The 21,118-nt window shown below is 45.3% G+C and overlaps 1 protein-coding gene across 1 annotated transcript; it reads right to left on the reverse strand.

The window, feature by feature from the left end:
- Positions 1–6,003: 6,003 nt before the first annotated feature.
- Positions 6,004–6,690, reverse strand: LOC115309461. Its single transcript, XM_029967705.2, has one exon. The coding sequence runs from the start codon at positions 6,688–6,690 to the stop codon at positions 6,004–6,006; it is 687 nt and encodes a 228-aa protein (XP_029823565.2).
- Between the last annotated feature and the right edge of the window lie 14,428 nt (positions 6,691–21,118).

The raw sequence follows: 21,118 nt of genomic DNA on the forward strand, positions 1-21,118 counted from the left end.
GAAATCTTTTGCTCAGAAATATGTTATTACTTCGTACATAATATATTGGAGAATAACTCACCAACGTTCAAGCTGTGCTAAATTATTTAGTCAAGCTTGCCTCCATTGCAAGGTAAATGTGGAACCAAACAGCCGATGTTTTTTGGGTTTATTTTCATAAATTTGTGCAACTCTGGACTTTCTACATAAAGCATCTTGGATGATAAGCTCTTAACATGATTACAAGATGGAAAACCTAGATGTGACTCATTTTAGAACTGAACTGACAAGACCAAATTTCTCTTTGCAGCCAAGAAGCCTGCTCCCTTGATGCCACTTGCGGACATCACGTTCCACAAGTACCTCGTCAACAGTCCGGTGAAGGAGAATAAGCGACGCTCCTTTGACTCCTGCGAGAATGTTGGTGTTTCTTCGGCGGAGGAGATTAAGGAACTGCGGGATGCCCTCAGTGTCGCTACACCGGGCCTCCAGTGGCTCCTCTACAGTGGTGTGCAGCAATTCGGACCAACGGCACGAGTGCTCCCCATTCAAGATGATGAAGATTTGTGGAGCAAGAAGGCCCGGGACGTTGTTGGAAAACACATGGAGTCCCTTCCCTCATTAACGGACGAAAAGAGGGAAGAAGTGACCCGGTCTACCATCGGTCATGCCAACAATGCAAGGTGGCACGAAGAGCGGCAAGGCAGGATTACAGCATTGGTCTTCTCTGCTTTTATCAAGTACGTCAAGCCCGAGTACCTGGTGGAGGGTATTTTGTACCCGAGCCAAGATGCCTCAAGTGAGGCCATGCGCCATGGGAGGACACACGAGGGCACCGCTGCTGCTGCCTATGCATCACTCATGCCAGCCTTCGACACTCCCGTCGAGATCTGCGAGACTGGGCTGCACATTCCCCCAGAGTGCAGCTTCATCGCAGCATCGCCCGACCGCGTCGTGATGAAGAACAAGAAAGAGGGCCTTCTGGTGGTAAAGTGTCCGTCGTCGAAGATGGGACTAACACCAATCGAGGCATGCAAGGACAAGAAGTTCTGCTGCAAGGTCCTAGATGGCTTGGTACGCCTTAAGAAGAATCTTGCCTACAGGTGCAAGGGAAGATGGCGGTGACCGGACACTAGTGGTGCCATTTTGTTTCTTGAACTAATAACAAGACTGTTGCCAACTCAACACACGTTGAGAGCATAACCTTCGACAATAAGTTTGTTGATGGGGTACTGCTGCCAGGGCTTATCTACTTCGCCAAGCACGCCCTCTTCCCAGAAGTGGTAACAGGTCATGTGAGGCGTCGAAGAGCCCTCATAGCTCGCGGTAAGTATGTCTCCTTTAAGCAGTACTGCAAAGGGTTTTATGTGGTGGAGGATTGTCCCGGACTGAAAAAGATACTGCGTTGACTGGAGTGAAGAAGCGCCTGCATGAAGCCTGAGGCTTCTCCAAGTCACAACGGCTCTTTTCAGAGCCAAATAAATATGCTTATCGGGGACAATGTTTTTGTAGCCACTCCCGTGTCTTTGAAAATGGTGTTTACTGCAGAAAACAGGACACAGTCTGTGGCGGTTTACATTTGTACAGTTTATTACGATAAATAGAAAGCCATTTGCCTATAAACATAAACAAGCAGAGCTAGCTGGTTCCTTCCTTAAACTGTTCAGAGTAAAAAAACAACAACAACAAAAGGTTTCTCTTGCTCGAAGTTGTAGTAACAACGTATGACACACGAGATTTATTGAGGTAGGGTGTGAAAGTTGTTAACATTACAATCGACTTTGCCACGTTGTGGGAAAAAGACCCTGGCAGTCATAACTTCGTTGGCTTATTCTAACTTTAATCTCGCTATTAATGCAAAACAGAGAATTCGGACTAGTTACTCATGTACTTCCCAAGTAAAATATTCAAACACTAAAAATTGATGCATTAAAGCTTTTCAAATAAGGAAGCTACTGACATAACCCAGCTGAACACTAAAACTCTGAGGCAGTAATTACCCGAACTGCATACTAAACAAAAGCCAAAGAGCGAGTTCGAGATAACGCTGTACAATGATGCTAGAATCATAAATGTGAACACTGATGCACAACAGATAATTCACATTAGTTATTCATGTACTTCCCACATAGAAGATTTAAATAAAAATTGATGCACAACATGACCCAACTCGACACACTAAATATGAGGCAGCAATAGCCCGAACTGCATAAAAAAAACAGTGAATTTTAGATCGACACCATACAAAGCAGCTATAGTCATAATAATTGTTGCACTCCTAACACATACTGGCAAGATGCATAATCATACAAAAAATGCAGAGCCCACCAGACATTGAGACCACAGACCACACATGAAATAATTAAACGAGGACATCAAATACCTTGGTATATATCTAATCTAAACTCATATGCCATTTGCGGATCACAGTCAAATGTGATTAAGGACAATCATGGCAGGCGCTGGGGGGGGGAGGGGGTGACTAAGAGTGGTACACTTCGTTTTATAATAACTTGGCGAACTGTGGAGCTTACAGCCCCCGCGACCCAATAAGGGCGTCGGAGCGAGGCACGTGACACCACATAGCGGGAGCGTGTGTGTCACTGCACCAAGGAACCGGCTGTTGTCTGCAGGCCAAGATTTGTGCCACTAAAGCGGTACCAGTAATTTATTTCGGTCTAGTTTTCGACCATAATTGCCCTGTATGTGAAAGCGGTTGATTACACGGCTGCGATCACCAACGGCCATGGCACTACAAGAAGAAAAAAAAATCGAACTGGAACTGAATGTCGCGTTACTTGTTTGGTTTAGATATCATTAAAATTTGTCAATATTTTTTCATTCATTCTTTTTATATATTCTCAATCAAGATGGAATAACTCAAGTTCAGTTAGCACAAAAAAAAGAAATGAAAGATTGAATTACTCTTTTTTTGCGGACGGCGCTGTTACTGTGGCGGTAACGAGGCCTCGGTGGCCTCAAACATGAAGTGTTATCATGTGACTTGCTCCGACGCTCTTATTGGATCACGGGAGCCGCAGCCTCAATAGTTCGCCAAATTATCGTGAAATGGAGTATAGCACGTCACAGCACAAAGCATGTAAAGCGAAAGCTCGAGTCACAGGAGCCCGGAGATCCTAGGTCCGGTTACCACCCTTTCCAATTTTTATGAGTATCATACTAGGATGCGTTAATGTTAATACTACTGCATGGTGCATGTTAGAGACCATATGCTTGCGGTCGTACTGCACTGGCAAAATTTATCATCTTAAGCGGAGACACACTTTGTCCGTTGTAGCATGCTAACGTCCTCCTGTCTGAGCTTCCCTAGAACACAATTGCATCGCGGCATCACTACACTCTATTCATTGACATTTAAAAAAAGAAATGTTGATTACAAAGCTGAAATTAGCCATGTTACGGGTTGGCTCCAAGGGTTCCTGTAGTCCACCGCAACTCAAGATGGTAGGGCGAGGGAAAAGAAGGTTTGAGAGGAGGAAGCAGACGAAACACAGTTGAGGTTTCCCCCTTTTCTTTCCAGCGTTCCGCCTCCTTCCTCCTCCACGTCCTTTCTTTCCCTCGTCCTACCTTCTTGAGTTGCAACGGACTATAAACATATCCTTCAGTGAGAGTTAAGAACCCAGGGATCCTTGGTTCAATCCCCACCCCTGCCAGTATCGATCTGGATGAGCATTCCCTATTGAAAATCGCTCTGATGGGACTTCAGGATTTTTTTAAAGGGTGTGAAGGGGACTTCAGGAATTTCCGAGATGTTTGAAGGGGGCACCGATATTCCCTGGTGGGTTCGCTGGCCCCGTCAGAGGCTCTCCTGAAACTTCTGAAGTGCCCTTTACATCGCCTTGAAATGTCTGAAAGCCTGTCAAGAACTTTTCTAATGGGGTCGGGAAAACCTTCAGGCTTCTTCAGATGTCTGTGGGCAACGGCTTAGGTGGAGAAAACACATTTCCCCGAATTAGAACATAGCTGCTTATTGTACGCTACGGGAAAACAAAAATAAGTAATTGGAGAATGTCGATCGTATGTGTGTACGATCAGATTTTATTACTGCTCCTGGACCCGTCTGTCACTGCCCGGGTGTTCGGTCGCCAAGGAGGCCACCGAGGGCGACCGCCCCATGTGGAGATTTGACGAGCCGCGGGCCGAGTGGTATTGGCCGAGCGGCGTTTTGAGGCGAACGCAATCTTGCCCTCTCGAGGCGAAATCCGTGCAACCATGAATAAAAAATAAAAAGAAAAGCCGAGAGCAGTGCGCGCTTTCCAGGTACAGGGACGAACGCGGGAGCGACTCGTTCGGGGAACCGGCTCCTTGACGGGGGACGGTCCCCAAAAAGCAATCCACACTGAGTTTCTCTCCGCCCGGCGATGGGGAGAGGGTGCAGGGCAGCCAGGCCAGCGGTCGGCGGGAGAGGGTGGTGTGTGTAAGCGGGGGAGGCCAGCCGCCAGTATAGCTATTTTCTTTCTGCTCGTGGGCGGTTCCGGTTAGCCCACGAGCCGCCGCGGACGATCGGAGCGGACCAATTTCCTACAGGAAGGTGAGCATGCATGGCTTTGAGGGCTCGCCCCTTGGTCTGTTTTGATCAGTGAAGTTTCTTCCTTGGTTCCGCAGGTGATCCCCAGTTCGGCGTTGGCCGCCTTCAGCACCGCTCGAGCGCCATCGTGTTCAGCTTACTCGCTGTAAAGCCTCGCAGTCGGGGTCAGCGTCCCACCGCATGTCGTGCCTGCGCACCGGGATTATGCCACTGTGGGTCCTGAGACGGTGGATGACGGCCGTTTTCCGGACTTGTTCCTTCCGCCTCTTCGTCCGTTCGACTTCAGAAGCATCCAGCGAGCGAAAAATACGCCGAAGACGCCGGCGCGACGTCATTATCGACGAAACCGTGACTGTGCTCGGGATTTCTCAATGGCGGCGGCTGCTGCTTGCGAGTTCGTGGTTTTCGCTAAACGTGCTTACTGAGACTGTGTAGGTGTCCGTGAGGTGCACCTGCTCGGTTTTATTAGCTGAACTACCGTACATCAGGAATATACCCAGCGGCATTGTGAGTACTTTGAAAGATATTTTTCTTTGTGATAAAGAAGTCAGTTGTCCCTATTTGATGTGATCTCTTTCGTCTACAGCATCTCGCGCCCGGTTTGAACAAGCGTTGCTTTTTATCACTTTTTGAGATATAATAAGCATGTAAAACTAAATGCCTGCAATAAATATTCAATATTCTTTTGAACTGCATTTTTTTCCATGGTTCACAGTCATTCGGGCGTCTAGAGGGTTGATGGGGTAAAGGGTCTGACGGGTTGAAGGGTTGTGGGGCTAAAGGCTTTTTCTATGGGGTATCCGTGAAGGGTTTTTCTGAAGGGTATTTTTGAAGGGTTTTGAAGGCCTGTGAGGTCCCATAATCCTTCAAGCCTGACGGTCCCTTTAGAAATATTTTCAATAGGGTTGTGCCGGTGCGGTTGTGTATCCCTACTGCATGGTGCACGTTAAAGACCCAAGGCTAGCAGCCGTACTGCACTAGATAAACTGCTTATCTACAGTAGGTAAGAATGTCGCCATGTTCTGGCAGACTAAGTTCTAGGCCGTATAAACAGCCAAACTTGTTTTTTCTACGAGCTGCCTTTAAATATTGTCACTGGGGATTCTGCGATTCGCAGCTACATCATCAAGTCTTGTGAAGGAGATATTGAAAGAAAACGCTCGCTTTTGTTCTTGAATTGCCACCACAACCAGGGAGGTTTTTCGTCAGTGGCGTTGCGTAATGGTATACTTGGGTCCCACTAGTGCCAGTAAGCTCGTGTAAAGTGAAAACATTTCAAACGAATATTGTTGTATGGCTCCTTTTGAAGACCACTTTAAGAAAGTGATTTCTGTGGTCCCTTTAGAGTACCTGAAAACCATCTGCGACATGCTGCATTTAAAAACAGAACCCTGGAGTTCAACCACAAGAAGAAATTATTCTAAAATGTTATCAAGCTGAAGTTTGCTGCGGAAGCCGACACATGTGTCCTGCTGCTACTCGGCACGGCTGAGCGGCATACGAAAGTTGCTTAAAAAACAACAAGCCTGAAACGCGTCATCTTCAATATCTATCATGGAAATGGGGAAGGGTCGATCGAGGAAGTGAAATTGCTTAATCCTTCCGATGGCGCGTTCAATAACTAAACGTGCACTGGCCACCTGCTTGGTGTGTGCCACATCTTCCTCCGGCATCTGAGGTTCGTTCGGCTGCCTGAAACACGTAATGTGCACTTGCACTCCAGGTGGTAGGCTATTAAATTTGAATCCCTTGTCTACCATGATGGCATCACCTGACTCCAACTGATACATGAGCACACTCTCCTCAACTATAATTATGTCTGACACAGTCCCACCCCACAGTTCTGAAATATGGCAAATGTACCCTTCAGGTGTACATCCAACAACCGCTTTGTAGGTGTTGTAGTGTTTGTAGGGCGAGGTCTGCCTCTGAGCAAGCAACAACGACGGCTTCTGGATACGTACCTCGGTTCCATCAAGGACAGCCCTCGTGTTAGAAAACTTGTGGAAGGCGTTAGAGAGGCTGGGCTGAATTTCAGCAACTGTCGGAGACAGTAACAGTACCCTTAACTGTCGCTGGAGCAACTTGATCCACGTAACAAACACCTTGCTTACCTGGCCTTCAGAAATGTTGAATTTGCGGGCCAGTTCCTTGCCTGCCATCCCTGTCCTTAACCGCACGAGGACCACAAAAAAACTCGTCAATCAGAGACATTTACCGTGTGCGGCCTTTGATCTTACCAGCTGTCTTTCCCTTACCTAGCCAGTAGGTCATCTCGGCTGCCCGAGGCACAAGAAAATTAAACAAATTTTGAAAAACTGAAAACTCAGGCAGCCCTGTTATAATATAAACAGTCCTTGGGCTCCTGGATAGTGTTGAGATTAAGCTGCCTGGCTTGCACGTGGCAAGCCTGCATTTCGAGACGTTGTTCGTCTGCTTGCAGATAAAGAATGACCTGCTGAATTTTCGCAATCTGCAGGTCACGCAGCTTGGAGGCCTCAGGATTTCCAACTATCACGGTTAGGCCCGACAGCGGCATCCTTTTCCATTTCTGTAAAGGAAGCACACATAGATATATGAATGTTATGCTAAGTGATGTTGCCCTATTCCTCATTAGTAGAATTTCGGGCACCGCATTCAGCTCTTTGCAATTAGTCCTACTCTACTGAATCTAGATAAATAATCAGGTTGCGTCTTTGCCTACTATGCTGAAAATTATGTGGCATCAATTAGAAGATATAAATAATCTAATTTTAGCGCCCTGTGTCGTTGTCAATCTACTCTTTGTCCGTGTTTTTTTGGCGCTTATTTTCCCATAATCTAATTTTCCCATGATACCAAAGATATGAGGCGAGGCAAGGAAAATAATAAAAAATAATGTGCCTCAGTCTGATCCAGCATTAGCATTGTAACCAATATATTTTTTTCTTTTTGTAAATAAAAGTCTACTAGCGAAACCATTGCCAGGGGGCCTTACCAAGTCAGCGGCTTTTATTGTATCTGAGTTGAGTCACCCCCTTCTTCTTCTTGCCCTCTTCTTTCTTTATTTACAATGGTTGATTTGGTGTGGCTTGCTTTACAAATCGGTGTGGTGTTCCTTGTCTGTTGAGAACACCAAGTAATGAACTCAACTGTCTTCTTTAAGTATCTCATTTCCTTACTTAGCCCACGGCATAGCAGAATGAGTCCGCCATGTTTCCCTTTCCTTAGTTAAACACTAAAAACAAAAACAATGATTCTCTTCAGTTCATCCCATTCTGCAATGAGGCCAACAGGAATACTTTCAACTTCCAGCAAGTGTGACGGAAGTGTGTAGAAGCAAATGTACCAATCACGCTGGTGCATGGGTGCACATCTGCCTTTGCATCTGGTGCTCCAATGTGGGGTGGTGGAGGAGGGTTTGCCCTTGCCTCGACCCTACAGGTAAAGTCGGATGACACATGTGCACTGGGTCTACTAAGGATTGCTAGACTTGTTCAATTCATGGGTAATACACTGCACATTGTGTCATCTGAATTTACTAGTAAGCTCAAAGTACACTAAAATTTTTGCTGGTGCCAAACGGAAGGCAAAGCGTGCCTAAACTATACCTTACCCTCGCAATGACTAACCTGCAATAGTACGAGCGGGAGTGGGTAGCTTTAACTGGTACCCCTGTGGAGAGCTTATATATACGTTTGCAAGTCCGGCTTCAGGGCGCTGCCATCTTGCTCGGCTGAGGTGCGCTTGGACGCGTCATAATCTGATTACAAAGCCTTGCTAAGGCACCGTAATCGGATTATAGCCACGCCCAAGCGCACCGCACTGAGCAAGATGGTGGCTCCCTGAGACCGGACTTGCAAACGTGTATTTTCGTGATGAAGTGCAGGGGGCTCGTACATACGTCATGCATTCACTCCGCGTCAGATGCGTGACTTATGTACTGCAGCAGAAACATTGTCATCTATGCAATCCAGTAGCACATTGCACAGGGGGACAGCATCAAGCCCATAACTGGGAGCTAGTGGAGATGGGTGCATATACTGTATCTTCTTTAATTAATCCTGCACATACACAGTCATTCTTTGTTATAGACTTACATAATTTTACTGAGAGAACAGGGGGGGGGGGAGTCGTAAGAAATCTTGTCGCATATAACAACTAAAGAAAGCAAACTTCTTTCTGATGTCCTAAGTAGCGTTAAGCTAACTCCTTAGTTCAAAAATGTAAATAAAGGGCTATAATAATCTAAATCACAAATTTCCTTCATGGTATCACAGTAGGCATCTAGTACACATGCTGGTGTGTAGCAGCAGCTCTCAGTCCCATGAGTCAATATTTGTTGTAATGACACAGCTGCCTATGATCTAATCTTTTTGGGAATTCTAGTTTATTTTTCAGTGCCTTTGTAGACCTCGAGGTCCGAACAATCGAGCCAAACAATTAAATTAATACATTTTATGGAGTCTTGTGTGCATGGGTCTTCCACCCCCTCTTCAGGCATCTCCAAAATGAGGTCACTTGCCAGCTGTGCAGCTACCTGCTGCACACAGGTCGAGACAGCAACACTCCTTGGGGCTGGATTGTTGTTCAAGGAGGACATAACATTTTAGTGACAAAACAAGCAAGGCTGGAGTGTGATTATGGCAACTTGATATAATCATATCAGTCAAAGGCAGTGGGCCAGCTGACAAGTCAAAAGACAAACAGTGAAGTCGTGGTCACATGCCTGTTTCTTGAACCAATGAGCGTAGAGGACAAAAGGCCCGTTCACGCATCTGCGTTTGGGGTAGCCAGAACTGCAACAATGTTACAACCAGTTGCAACGACGAGTTGTCATAGCTACGGAGCACCAAGGACCCGGTCGTTTCCAACACAGCGAGTAGGATCGGGTCGAACTTCTATGCTGCGTTGCGAGCGACCGAAAGAAGCGACCAATCACTTTCCAAGAAGAGAGCAATCACGTGTATGCCCGGCAGCCGCGACCCGCTGGCAAGCAGAGTGCCGGAGATCAACGTTGGCGTGGCGTGGCGTGGCCGACAGAGTGAAAATTCATTGTGCATGTGAAGTGCTATTGTGGTTGCAGAGGTCTAGACGCATGTCCGAATGGTGCACCAACACGTCCTCGAAGAGACGAGCTATTTGGTGCAACAACAACAAAACAGCACTTAGAAGGGAAACATTCTTGCCGACGTGTTTTGTTCGTGCCCGTCTGCACTAATGGTGTATAGCATTTAAAGAAGCGTCCAAACAGTTGTATTTTTGTTTGTACTTTTCTACTTCAGTGATGCGAAATGATTAGTTTGTAGTGACCGCTTACGAAGAGAAGAAAGAGGAGCGGTCACGGGACTCGAAAACAGAGATCGCGTGACCGCTCCTCTTTCTTCTCTTCGTAAGCGGTCACTACAAGTCTTTGCATTCTTGAACGCTTACTTCACTCATGCAATGTCTAAATCGTTTCTCTTTTTAAGTGTGTCGCAACTACATCTGTTTTCACCTCAAGAGAAAAGCAAGTTTTGCGCATTGTTCATACGCGGGGCAAAGTAGTTCTTACAAGACTTAGTTATCGGAGGGAAAAGCGATGCTTTTGGAGTTTGGTACGTATGCGTCGTGATAAGATAACACACATCTAATCTAGAATGCACCCACATATATCCTAATTCTCCACATAAAGGTGGAAATTAGTAATGCTCCACGAGGAGGCGGACTTTTTTTTACTACGGTTCTTGACGTGAAAACAGATATAAAATTATATCGTTTCCTAAAAACAAAAAAATTGTAGAAGTAGAATGTGGCAGGATTTCTGTCCTCCGCATGGTCTGGTGCTCTGTCGGCATCATCTCAGGATGGTGTGTCACCTTACATTCTTTCACTGGGCCCAGGGAACACGATCTCAAGAAAACAAGGGAATAAGCCCCGGGTCTAATAATAATAATTTAGTAGGAACAACTGAGTTAGTAGTCAATCCTTACCTTCGGGCAGTGGCTCTACGTTCGAAATACCCGTTGAGATCGAGCACGGGGCTGGGTTGCTGCCGGAACTTTCTGTAAGGGGGTCGGCAACTGGGGGCTCCCTCGCAAGGGCCAAGGAGGGTACTGCTGCTGCAGAAGGCTAGGCTGCCGTCTGTGATGCCCCCTGCTGCACGCGCGCAGAACCAGCACTTCGTACTTGTTCGTTGTTTGAAGATGACATACAATATCAGTGGCGAAATAAGCAAGGCTCCAGAGTGATTACGGCGATTGGCCCACGTTCTCAGAGTTTGGTACAGGCCACTTGGACTTACTGGAAAATTAAACGCGCAAGGATATGCTTGTTTGAGGTTGACGAGCGAGGACCCACACACAAACCAGAACATGCTGAATGATACTACCAGCTCGTGATTACAGATGAGTTGGTCATGTAAAATGGCGACTTGGTGCACTGACTGTTATACAGCTAGATTTCGCGCTTCTATATGCGCACGATTATAAAGTCCAGTCAATACACATCAACCGTCGTCAGGAAGAGGAGTTAGTAAGCGCGAACACAACACAAACGTCGGCGGGCATAGGTTTCCAAGAACTGGCATTAGAAAAGATCGCTCCAGAAACGATGAACGCGCGGATCCCTGTTAGAAGACACACGTCTTTTTCCCGTCCCGTTCAGACGGCGAATTCATATCGCGAGTAAAAATACACAGTGTGAACGCGCCTTTATGACCATCGTCACTTCGTACCATCAGTGGACGCGCGATTTTTCCATCGTTCGTAGCGACCGAGAGATGGCCGCTGTTTCCGGTGAGCGAACAGAGTCGGCACATAGTCCGGGTGGTGCCATTTGAGCGATGGTTTTCCTGCTTAATAGAGCGGCAATGTAACGATCATGTAACTGCTAAACGCTTTGTCTTTGTTTTTCTCAGCTGCAATCAAAGCGAGTTACCAGTGACGAAGTGCGCTCCGCATAATCAGGACTGCTGATTCGGCTCCCAAGTCTTCCTCGGGCCTGTCGGGTGAGCCGGCTTCACCGCGTGGACCCACGCCGCTCTTCGATTGGGATCAAATTTCTCAGAGGGAAAGCAAAAGAAGCTTCCCCCCCCCCCCCCCCCCCCCCCTTTCCGATGCCAGTTCCGACACCCAAACCTGACACAGTGCGTTGGCATCGTATCGAACGACGTCGGGACGGCGCCGGGAGCCTCAGACTAGCGCTAACATAGAGCAAGTTGGAGGCTTTGTTTTCCTACGCCACTAATCCGGCCTGGCAATATGTGCCTTGCGATACCCTCGAACCAGAAGGGGGTACTCTTCCTCACTCACTGTATTCCGCCTCCTGTCATTCGACGCGCCAGCTCGATTTTTGTTTATGAACTGTGTTTTGCATAGAGTATGGGAGAGCGCCATCTAGACACTGCGCTTAGACACGCATGTATCTCATAGAATAGACTGTAGTTACCAATGCAGCCGTCCGGCGCGTCGAACGACGGGAGGCGATTCTAGGTGAGTGAGAGGGGGTACCGCTCCTACTTGCAGAATTTGTGAGCAGTTCCGTAACTGAGCTAATCTAATAACGTTGACCGTTACCCGCAGCTAGGGCGATGATGATGATCTGAACACACGTGATTCAGCACGCGCCGCGCCGAGCTTCGCACTGCCGCCGCTGCCACACCCAGCGGCGCAGCAGCCACCAGCAAACCATGGAATGCTTTCGTATTCACAACTCATAAGGAGTGGTTAGGTCCCCTGGGAAATTTTTTTTTTAGACTCGGGCGTATTTTAGTTTTTTAATTCAAGATACATACCCTATTGTACGACTAATACAAATAGGTATGTATCTGCATAAGCGTTTCGTCGCCTCATGTTGATGATGTCTTCTTAGATTACTCGTATTTAATGTAAATTTAGATTTATATATTTTTGCTTTCTTATCCGCGTCTGTACTCCGTTTTACTCTGAGTTAGATCACAGCGGACTCCACAAGTTGATCGGGCCAGTCAGGCTGCGCCCACAATGCCCTATCACGGCGCTCGTCTTTATGCGATTTCTATTGTCGGGTAAGGCACTCATCCACCGAAGAAAGCACGGTCACCACAAATTTTGTCAATGTCATTGGTTTAGCCCGGTTATAAAAAAAAACGCATAAAAATCGATGAGAGTCGTGACGATGCACTTTTGGCGCGGCTTCTTTCGCTCCATCAAACCGCAGCGGCGTTTTTGTGCGTGATTCGCGCGCGTCGACATCTACGCGGCGTTGTTTCGAACGCGCGCGCGCTCGGTTTCCTCGACGCGCATGTTTCCCACCTGATAATAAAAAAAAAAAAAAACAAAAAAAACAGCTCGCGTTTGGCGCCGACGTTGGAAGCAGACATCTCCTACCACCATTGAAAGCCGCGCAGACAGTCACGTGATTTTAACGCTTCCGCTTTTCGCGCCGTGCACGGTCATTCTCGCTGTGCCTGTTCGTAAGATGTTGTTGGGCATCGCGGTGGACAAGACTGCCTTCAGTGTAGCATTCACGTTAATTTTCTTTTTGCAAAATTATTTCATAAGTTGTGAGGCGCCACCATTAAAATACGGACACCGACTTGACATAACAAAAAAAAATTCATTAAACGTTTCCTTTAGTATGCGGGAGGGGGGCATCTTCACGAAGTACAGCAGCAAGGTCTATCTCGACGCAGTTCTACTTTTGATAAAATCCGTTTACGCTTCGGCGAGAGGGCCGTGTTTTTTGTGGCACGATGACGAGACCCTTCGGCTGAACCAGGATTCTAGCAGTTTTCGGTGATCCCATCTTTCCTCCCTGGCCAAGGTCGTCGCGGCCGCGAAGTCAAAATATTGGCCCATTGTCCGAGTATGGTCCACAAGTTCAGTTTACAAGCGAGTTACGTGCAATGCCTATAGGTGACTTCACGCTTTTGTTCTTTCGGTATTTCGCCACACAGGATGCACCCAAGTTAGCCGTTCTTGTCTTTGCGCCTGCTTCAGCACAAACATGTTTCTAAGCAGTTTTAGCAGTAACGCGGTACAAGTATCGGCGTTACCGGTAACGCGTTAACGTTTTTTGGTAAGGTGTAACGTATTTAATTATTTGTTTATTTATTGATACCCTTCAGGGTCCGAAGGCATTACGGAAGAACGGTGGGCATGGTGATAATATACAAGCAAAACAAATATGCCCAACTAGGGAGTTAAACAGAATACAATATATAATTAGGAACAATACACAAACAAGCATATTGACTTAACAGGGTGTTATAGAGGATACAAAAAAAAATATTGTACACAGCGACCCGAAAATGGGAGGTCTCAGCAATCTTGACTACAGCTGCGGGAAGGCGATTCCACTCCAGTGACGTTTTGGCCAAAAAAAGACTGAAAAAAAAACAACACAAAAAAACGTGATATGTGAGAGTGAGCGATGCCAACTTTCTGTCGATGGTCGACGCGCGATGAGATATAAGACGGTTGTATTAACAAACACTGACGCATTTACGTGTTAAGATAATATATCTTGTGAAATAAGCACAAGCGTGACATTTTCCTGCGAAGGGAGAGGTCAGGTAAGCACAGATTGGATTTCAATGCTGATACGCTGGATGTACGGTGATAGTTATGTAGTATGATTGAGCAGAACGGTTTTGAATGGATTCAAGTGATGATCAAAGTGTTCTACCAGGATCCCTGATAACTGCGGCGTATTCAAGTTTACTTTGGACCAAAGACGTATAAAGAAGTAGTTTTAAGGAGGTGGAAGCAAGAAAGAAGTTTATTTTAATATAGCCGAACATGGCGCTTTGCATTATTAATTACGTATTGAATGTAAGTATCCCAGGAAAGGTTATTTGTTATATGCACACCGAAATATTTATATGACAATACAGAACCAAGGACAGCGCTGCTAACATTGTAATAATGTCACGTGTTAATTTGATGTGTTACTCTAATGGATTTGCATTTGTTAATGTTAAGTTTCATATGCCATGTGTCACACCACCGGAAAAAGCTGTCAAGGTCTGACTGTAGAGAATGAATATCAGAATCATTGGTTATTTTCTTTTTGGTGACACAGTCATCTGCAAATAAGCCGATGATGACGACACATGAGTAAATAAACCATTAATATAACTAAGAAATAAAAGAGGACCTGGTACTAAGCTTTGGGGAACGCCTTAACGTACTGGTGAAAGGGCTGAGTTAAAGCCGGTAACATGGACAAATTGTAAGCGGTTAATAGACCGATGCCACCAAGCGAACTGCGCAGGCGCGCGCATTCCGGAAGTGGTGCCGCCGCCATGCTACTTGTAGTCATCCCTTCCCGGCTTCCCGGCTACATACGGCTGCGCGTACGTACATCATCATAGATTATCATTTGGCACGCCCCGATATCACCTTGATGCTCTTGCATGTTTTTACTTCAGAAGATTGTGTTGTTTGTGATGCCTTACTTTCCTCAGCAAGTGCAGAAAAGCAGTTTCAGTCGTCTTATCGCTTTAGAATCGCCTTGTCTTCTGCTTCGTCGTCGTCTGCTTCTTCGTCTTCGTGAACGCGTCAGCCCACTGCCGTTCACGTGGTAATCCCACTGAGGCTGCGGAAAAACAAAAACAAAAAAACAACGGCGCCAAAGCTCGAGCATTCCGACTCCTCGGACGTCTCAATTACCTTGCAAACAAGTGAACATCTAGTGCAATAGCAAAAAACAACAAAATTCGAGGGACCGTCGGCTCGGTGTAGCACCACGGAACAGCATCAAATGTGATGAAAAACTGAGCTTGGTGGTGCTCAGTCTCGTGCATAACGTTTAATCAGCCATCAAGTAAGAGGAGCTAAACAGACTTTCTCGGTGAGCGATAGTTTTCTAAAAGTTGTTTCATTCTGGTTGACAGCCTGTGCGACAGAGTACAGATGAACAGCGGGAGAAGCCTGCACACAAAGAACTAATCTACAGAAAGGCCATGCCTGACGCGCCGTAATAATTGGCATATCTATCAAAAAGAAGCAACCATGCCAGATGCCTGAAAGCTTGGGGTGGAGATGATTTTTCGTGCACAGTTTCTATGCAGTTTTATTTTGTTTGCGCAAGATCCGAACGCTAACAGTCGCCTGACGGGGGAAGCTTTTTTCTGCAGTCTCGACTGGTGCTAATGCAGAATGGATCAGTAATACCAGCCTAATAGACCACCACAAAATGAATGAGGTTCGTCTGTTACATTTTTGGCGGTAAGTACGTATTGCACTTCTAAATTGCATTATGTAATCTTTTCACGTTTGTATGAAAAAAAAAATGAAGGCTGCTTCTGAAAAGGTTGTTTTATTTCAAGTGGTGCATATCGGGAATCGCTGCTCTTTTTTAGTGATTGTCCTGATCTTTTGAAGTACAGTTGTGCTTGAAATATGTCGTCGCAATAACAGTTATAACCACCAAAATACACCGAGCAAGAAGTGTATTAAAAACAGCCTCCACAAAGCAGGGCGGAGGTCCTATTTGAAATAGACCAACGAATATACAGCTAGGGAGGAAATGGTGAGAGAGATTCCAGCTTACGGAACACTTCGGCACGCTCTATGTCTCGTGCCCTGTAATCTGACACATTTTAGCTGACGTGCAATAGGTTGGATATAAATTATGAAGCAAATCGCAAAACAAATCGTAAAATGCTATTTTTCCTGCCGCTCTGTCCGGCTCTGTTGTCCTTTCTTTGCCATGCTTCTTTCTTGCGGGAAGACATAATATCCGAGGCCTTTTTGCCTGCTGCTGTTATTATAGCTCCGTGACATACAACATGTAAAGCCAACGATTGAAAACCATGAGTAAACACCTGGCTAAATGTCTCGTGCTAACCCGAAAACTTCCAAACGCCGGGCGCGCATCGACGCGGCCGGAAAACTGGGGAGAACTACAAGTACCAGGATGCACCGCGGCAGCGGTGGCGTCGCGCAACTCCTGGTGAGATCGGTCTATTAAAAAGGAATCAATCCAAGCTAAAACATGAGGTTCTATGTTAAGCACAGTGAGTTTGAGTTTACGAAGAAGAAGCCTGTGTAAAACCTCGTCATATGAATTCGAGAAATTTTAAAAATGCAGAATCGACCACTAAAGAACGATCAACAGCGACGTAAAGATTGTAAGTGGTAACAATTGAGATTCGCACGAGAAGAGTTTCCTAAATTCATGTTGAGCAGGGGTGAACAATAATTAGAATTAAGGAAAGCAACAAGATGAGAGTAAATTGTGTGTTCCAGAAGTTTGCAGGGGATGCTCGATAATGAAATCGGATGATAATTACTGAGGCTAGACTTAGTGCCTTCATACCTTCTAGACCTCGGGAAGAGTACCGAGAATGAGGGACTGCTGGCAATGCTTAGCTAGACTAACGGAAAAGAACATTTTAGTGTATATTTCAATTTTGAGTTTATATTATCAGTGTTAGACGATGAGGATAGCTTAAGGCCATCAATTATTTTGACAATGCCATCACATTGTATTGTAATGAAATCCATAGTACAAAAGTTTGTTGGGAGAAAGTCAGGGCAGCAAAAATATTTGAGCTGGAAAAGAAGTCAACACACATTTCATTTAGCACGGATGCACACTCACTCTTTGGTTTATCTTCCCAGTCCGAGTTGGTAAGTCTTACACCAGGTTTTTCGCAGGGGTTCACAACATTCCAAAACTGACGAGGATTTTTGAGCAACATTGCTGGCAAAGTACTTCCGAAGAAATGCTGTTTGGCTTCACTGACATACGTTTTATATAAAGCAGCGACGGAGCGATATGCCGCTCAGCTTACATCCGCAACTGATGAAGCAGATAACTTCGCAAAGCGAAACAGCCTTTACTTTATGTTTGAATGCCTTTTGGGCGCTCCGTTGAACCATGGGGATCGAGCGGAAGAACGAATAGTTCGCACAGGGATATACATATTCGTAAGAAAATTATCTTTGTATTTAAATAAACACCAATTAGCTTTGGCAGAACGCTGGGAAAGGTTGCGCAGATATTATGCCAAAAACAAACTCATATCGTAGTTGATGACTGTAAAATCAGCTTGAGCATAGTCAAATATACTTTTAGCACTTTTCAATGATTGACACTTTGTGCTATTTAAGGAGAAGAGCAACAAAGAATGATCGCCAAGACCGCGTAAATAGGTGAGAGAGGAAAAAAGTTCACTTGGACGTGGATAACACAAGGCCCAATATAGTGGCTGTAGTATTAGTAACCCGCGTAGGCTGCACGACTCTCTGTGAAAAGCTAAAATCCGTACAGAAGTTTAAAAAATCATTACTCTCCGTGGAAAATGGGCTAACAAAAGGCTGTCACTTCTCCACACAATGTTTGGGTAATTGAAGTCTCCCAAGAGTATTACAGGCACATTTGGGAAACGGCCATGGATAGCGTTAACGGCATCGTGAAGCTCGGCAACAAAATTGGCGATCTCTTTGTGGGAGGGCGATAGCAGACACCCAAAAGATACTTGTAAGAATGTAATATACACACATAAACCCAAATTATATTGAGGTCAGTGACAACAATAATGCAAAAATGACATAATAGAATCGGCGACAGCAATAAAAACACTGCCTCCAGCATTACTCCCTCTAGCTCGACGATATATGTTAGTGTTTTTTAGAATGGAAAATTTCAGAGTTACGGTTTTTGATTGTTTACCAGGTTTCGGTCAGAACAACTATGACAGCACTAGATGAGTCGATAATTGTACACAAGTCCTCCTCTTTGGGAACAACACTCCAGATATTGTTAATCAGAACGGAAACTTTATCACAAAGCAAGGGTTGGCGATAACTACCACGCCCCGCGGCATGCTATTGAAGATTTATAGCGGAATGATTTACATTTAGTTGGTCATGGGAGACAAGTTCGATAGAATTGATTTTAGTCGACAATTGAATAGAATTGGTCGAATAATCATAAATGTAGCACTCTCCGTTGACGAAAAGCTTGTTATACCTCAGCGTGAAGGTTGAGTTTAGCAAAAATACCTTCGTCGACAAGTTTTTTTTTTCTTTTATGTATAGCCTGGCGCGTTGCGGGGCAGATTTTTTCACTGATCGGTGTCCCTGCAGATTTTGTTCTGAGCTGGAGTCTAAAATGTTTTTCTTTCAGCTCCTCCCCCCCCCCCCCCCCCCTTTTTTTTTCGTGAATTGTTCATTTGGATTTTTCGACACTGATCCTAACATTGACATGTTATGGTCTAAACAAATGATAGATTCAGGGGCTTGGTGTTGCAAAAAAAGGTTTTGCGGAACTGAAGAGTGCCAAGCCTCCCTTTGCGCTGGTCGATTCGCGTGACAGTGTCACTGCGCTCGACTTTAAAAAAAAACAAAAAAACTTTATTTAGAATGGGGGCGGGGGGGGGGGGAGGAGGGTTGGTTCTGACAAAAAAAAATGTAACGGATTACAAGGAATCCGTTACGTCAAAAATGTAAGGGAATTACTTTAAAATTACTCTAGAAAATATGTAATTAATCCGTTAGTAAATTACTGATAAATGTAAGGGATTACGAGTAATTTCGTTACTTGTAACGGGTTATGTACAAGTCTGCTTCTAAGCAGGAGCAACTTTTTCCTCCTCTCCATAATAGAGGTCACAGCGAGTTTCGGATCGCAGGAAACAACTGAGACAAAAGGGCGAACGAGCCAACGTTGGAACGAGCGTACGAGTCCACGAGTGAACAGGAGCACAGAACACACCTCTGACGAATTAGCGGCTGACTCAGCATGCAGTTTCGTCAACGAGGCGAGGGGCTTAGAGCGATAAACTGGTATCCCGTTCAAAAGAAAAAAGTTATCCCCCCCCCGCCCCCCGCCTCTCGCTGCCGCCATGTTGTACACTTTTGACCACTAGACACGTGACCGCACCAAATCCGGAGGCTTTCACGCAAAACTGAGTCGAGATTTGTATTGCGATCGCTGTAAAAATACAAGATAAACTATTTTTCAATACAGTTAGCCCCAGAGATCAGTGTCTAGCTCCGATAAAAAAAAAAAAAAAAAACTAAAATACAGCACTGCAGCTGACGGCATCTAGCGGAGCCATTGTGAAGCTGCCTCAGTTTTTGCCATAAAAGCACATTTTGGACTTAGACTATACGAAACATAACTTATCTCGGCGGTACTGTAATTAAAGATCAATAAGATGTTATCTGTGTGCGGTACTTTGGTAAAATTTAGGTGTAAAACTATATGGTCACGTGTCTAGTGGTACACAAATGTGCGACATGGCAACCGCCGGGTGGGGGTTTCTATCAGCTGCCAGTTTATCGCTCTAAGCCCCTTTACCTAATTGAGTTTCGTACACAAGTTTATATTTGCGCTTTTTAGGCAGCATTATTTTTAACGTAAAAAGAAAACACCAGACTTCTATGACACGTAATTTTATTTTAATTATATAATAATTAATTTAACGAGTGTAGCGTTATATCTGCATTAAGAGTATCCGCACAGGCTGCAGTTTATGTAGTTCAGCAACATTGAGAACGCGATGACAGCGGGGACTGTCCATGGTTCACTGTGCGCGCGTCCGCGATACCGCGCGCGTTCGGCGCACGTCGCGTTATCGCGAGCGAAAAAAAAAAAAGAAACACGCTCCATGCGGGTCACGCTTTAAGATGAAACACAGAATATTGTGATTCCAACAGTAGATATTGTTTTAATTGTGTCTTACATATTCGTTTTCTCTCTTGAATGCTACCGAAATCTAAACAATAGCTGTTCTGGGGCAAGACTTAAATAAAGCATAATCATTATGATGGTTTTGTAGCGCAATTTCCTCGCGCGCAGAATCACTTTTGTAGAAGCCCCACGTTTCGGAAACCCCGCGTTCTATTACTTCGTCCCGTATTTCTTGGGTGCCAAAAGCCCAGTCCTCACTGTCCTTGCCCCACCCTCTTCGGGCATCAACCAGCCTTATTTGTTGAGGGTCTGGAAAGGGTCTTTTAAGTGAAAAAAAAAGTTTAACCTGAACTGCGAAAAACGTTGCATACCGTACAAGTAGCCAAGTGCATAGGCCTGCACCAGCAGCAATGCACTCATCTCTCATAGAGGTATACTCAGACGCAGATGCAGACTTCATCTACACAGGTGAATGAAAATATTTTTTTAGAACGACGTAAGAATGTAATTGGTTTTTACACAACTTACTTCGTCGGAACTTTGAATCCGCGCGTGTTTCAGAGTCAACGAAAGGTTTGGCTCAATGCTTATTTATAAAAAATAGGGCTTTAAATGTTTTGCCAGTAACTGATATTTCCTGTTTGTTTTCGCTTCTAACGTCGCAAGGCTTGAATGTGTTTAGCGAACGCCCGAAGAAACGGAAGCATTATTCAGCTACTCCTTACTTAAGTCCCGGGTACGGCATGAATACGTTACACCAGCTCGCGTGCATACATACTGTCTCTTAGTTGATGATCCGGCCACCTGATACGGGGGCTTCGCGTTATGGGCCTATGAAACGAGCTTTTGGAAGCGGGGCAGAAAGGACGGGGCGTTTGCCACGTGGCATTTAACACTGAGGTTTTGACATCTGGTGCTTTCGTGCACCACACATTATGATTATTAAAATACCCTTCCATAGCTTCGCATTCATTGCTTTGTTGAATGGACTGCTGTTTTCTT

This window comes from Ixodes scapularis, unplaced genomic scaffold (assembly GCF_016920785.2).
Source record: "Ixodes scapularis isolate PalLabHiFi unplaced genomic scaffold, ASM1692078v2 PGA_scaffold2__306_contigs__length_199485367, whole genome shotgun sequence".
Classification (NCBI taxonomy): domain Eukaryota; kingdom Metazoa; phylum Arthropoda; class Arachnida; order Ixodida; family Ixodidae; genus Ixodes; species Ixodes scapularis.

Bases quoted from the DNA above. Each gene is read 5' to 3' on its own strand.
- LOC115309461 (XM_029967705.2), bottom strand. From the start codon at position 6,690: ATGGCAGGCAAGGAACTGGCCCGCAAATTCAACATTTCTGAAGGCCAG.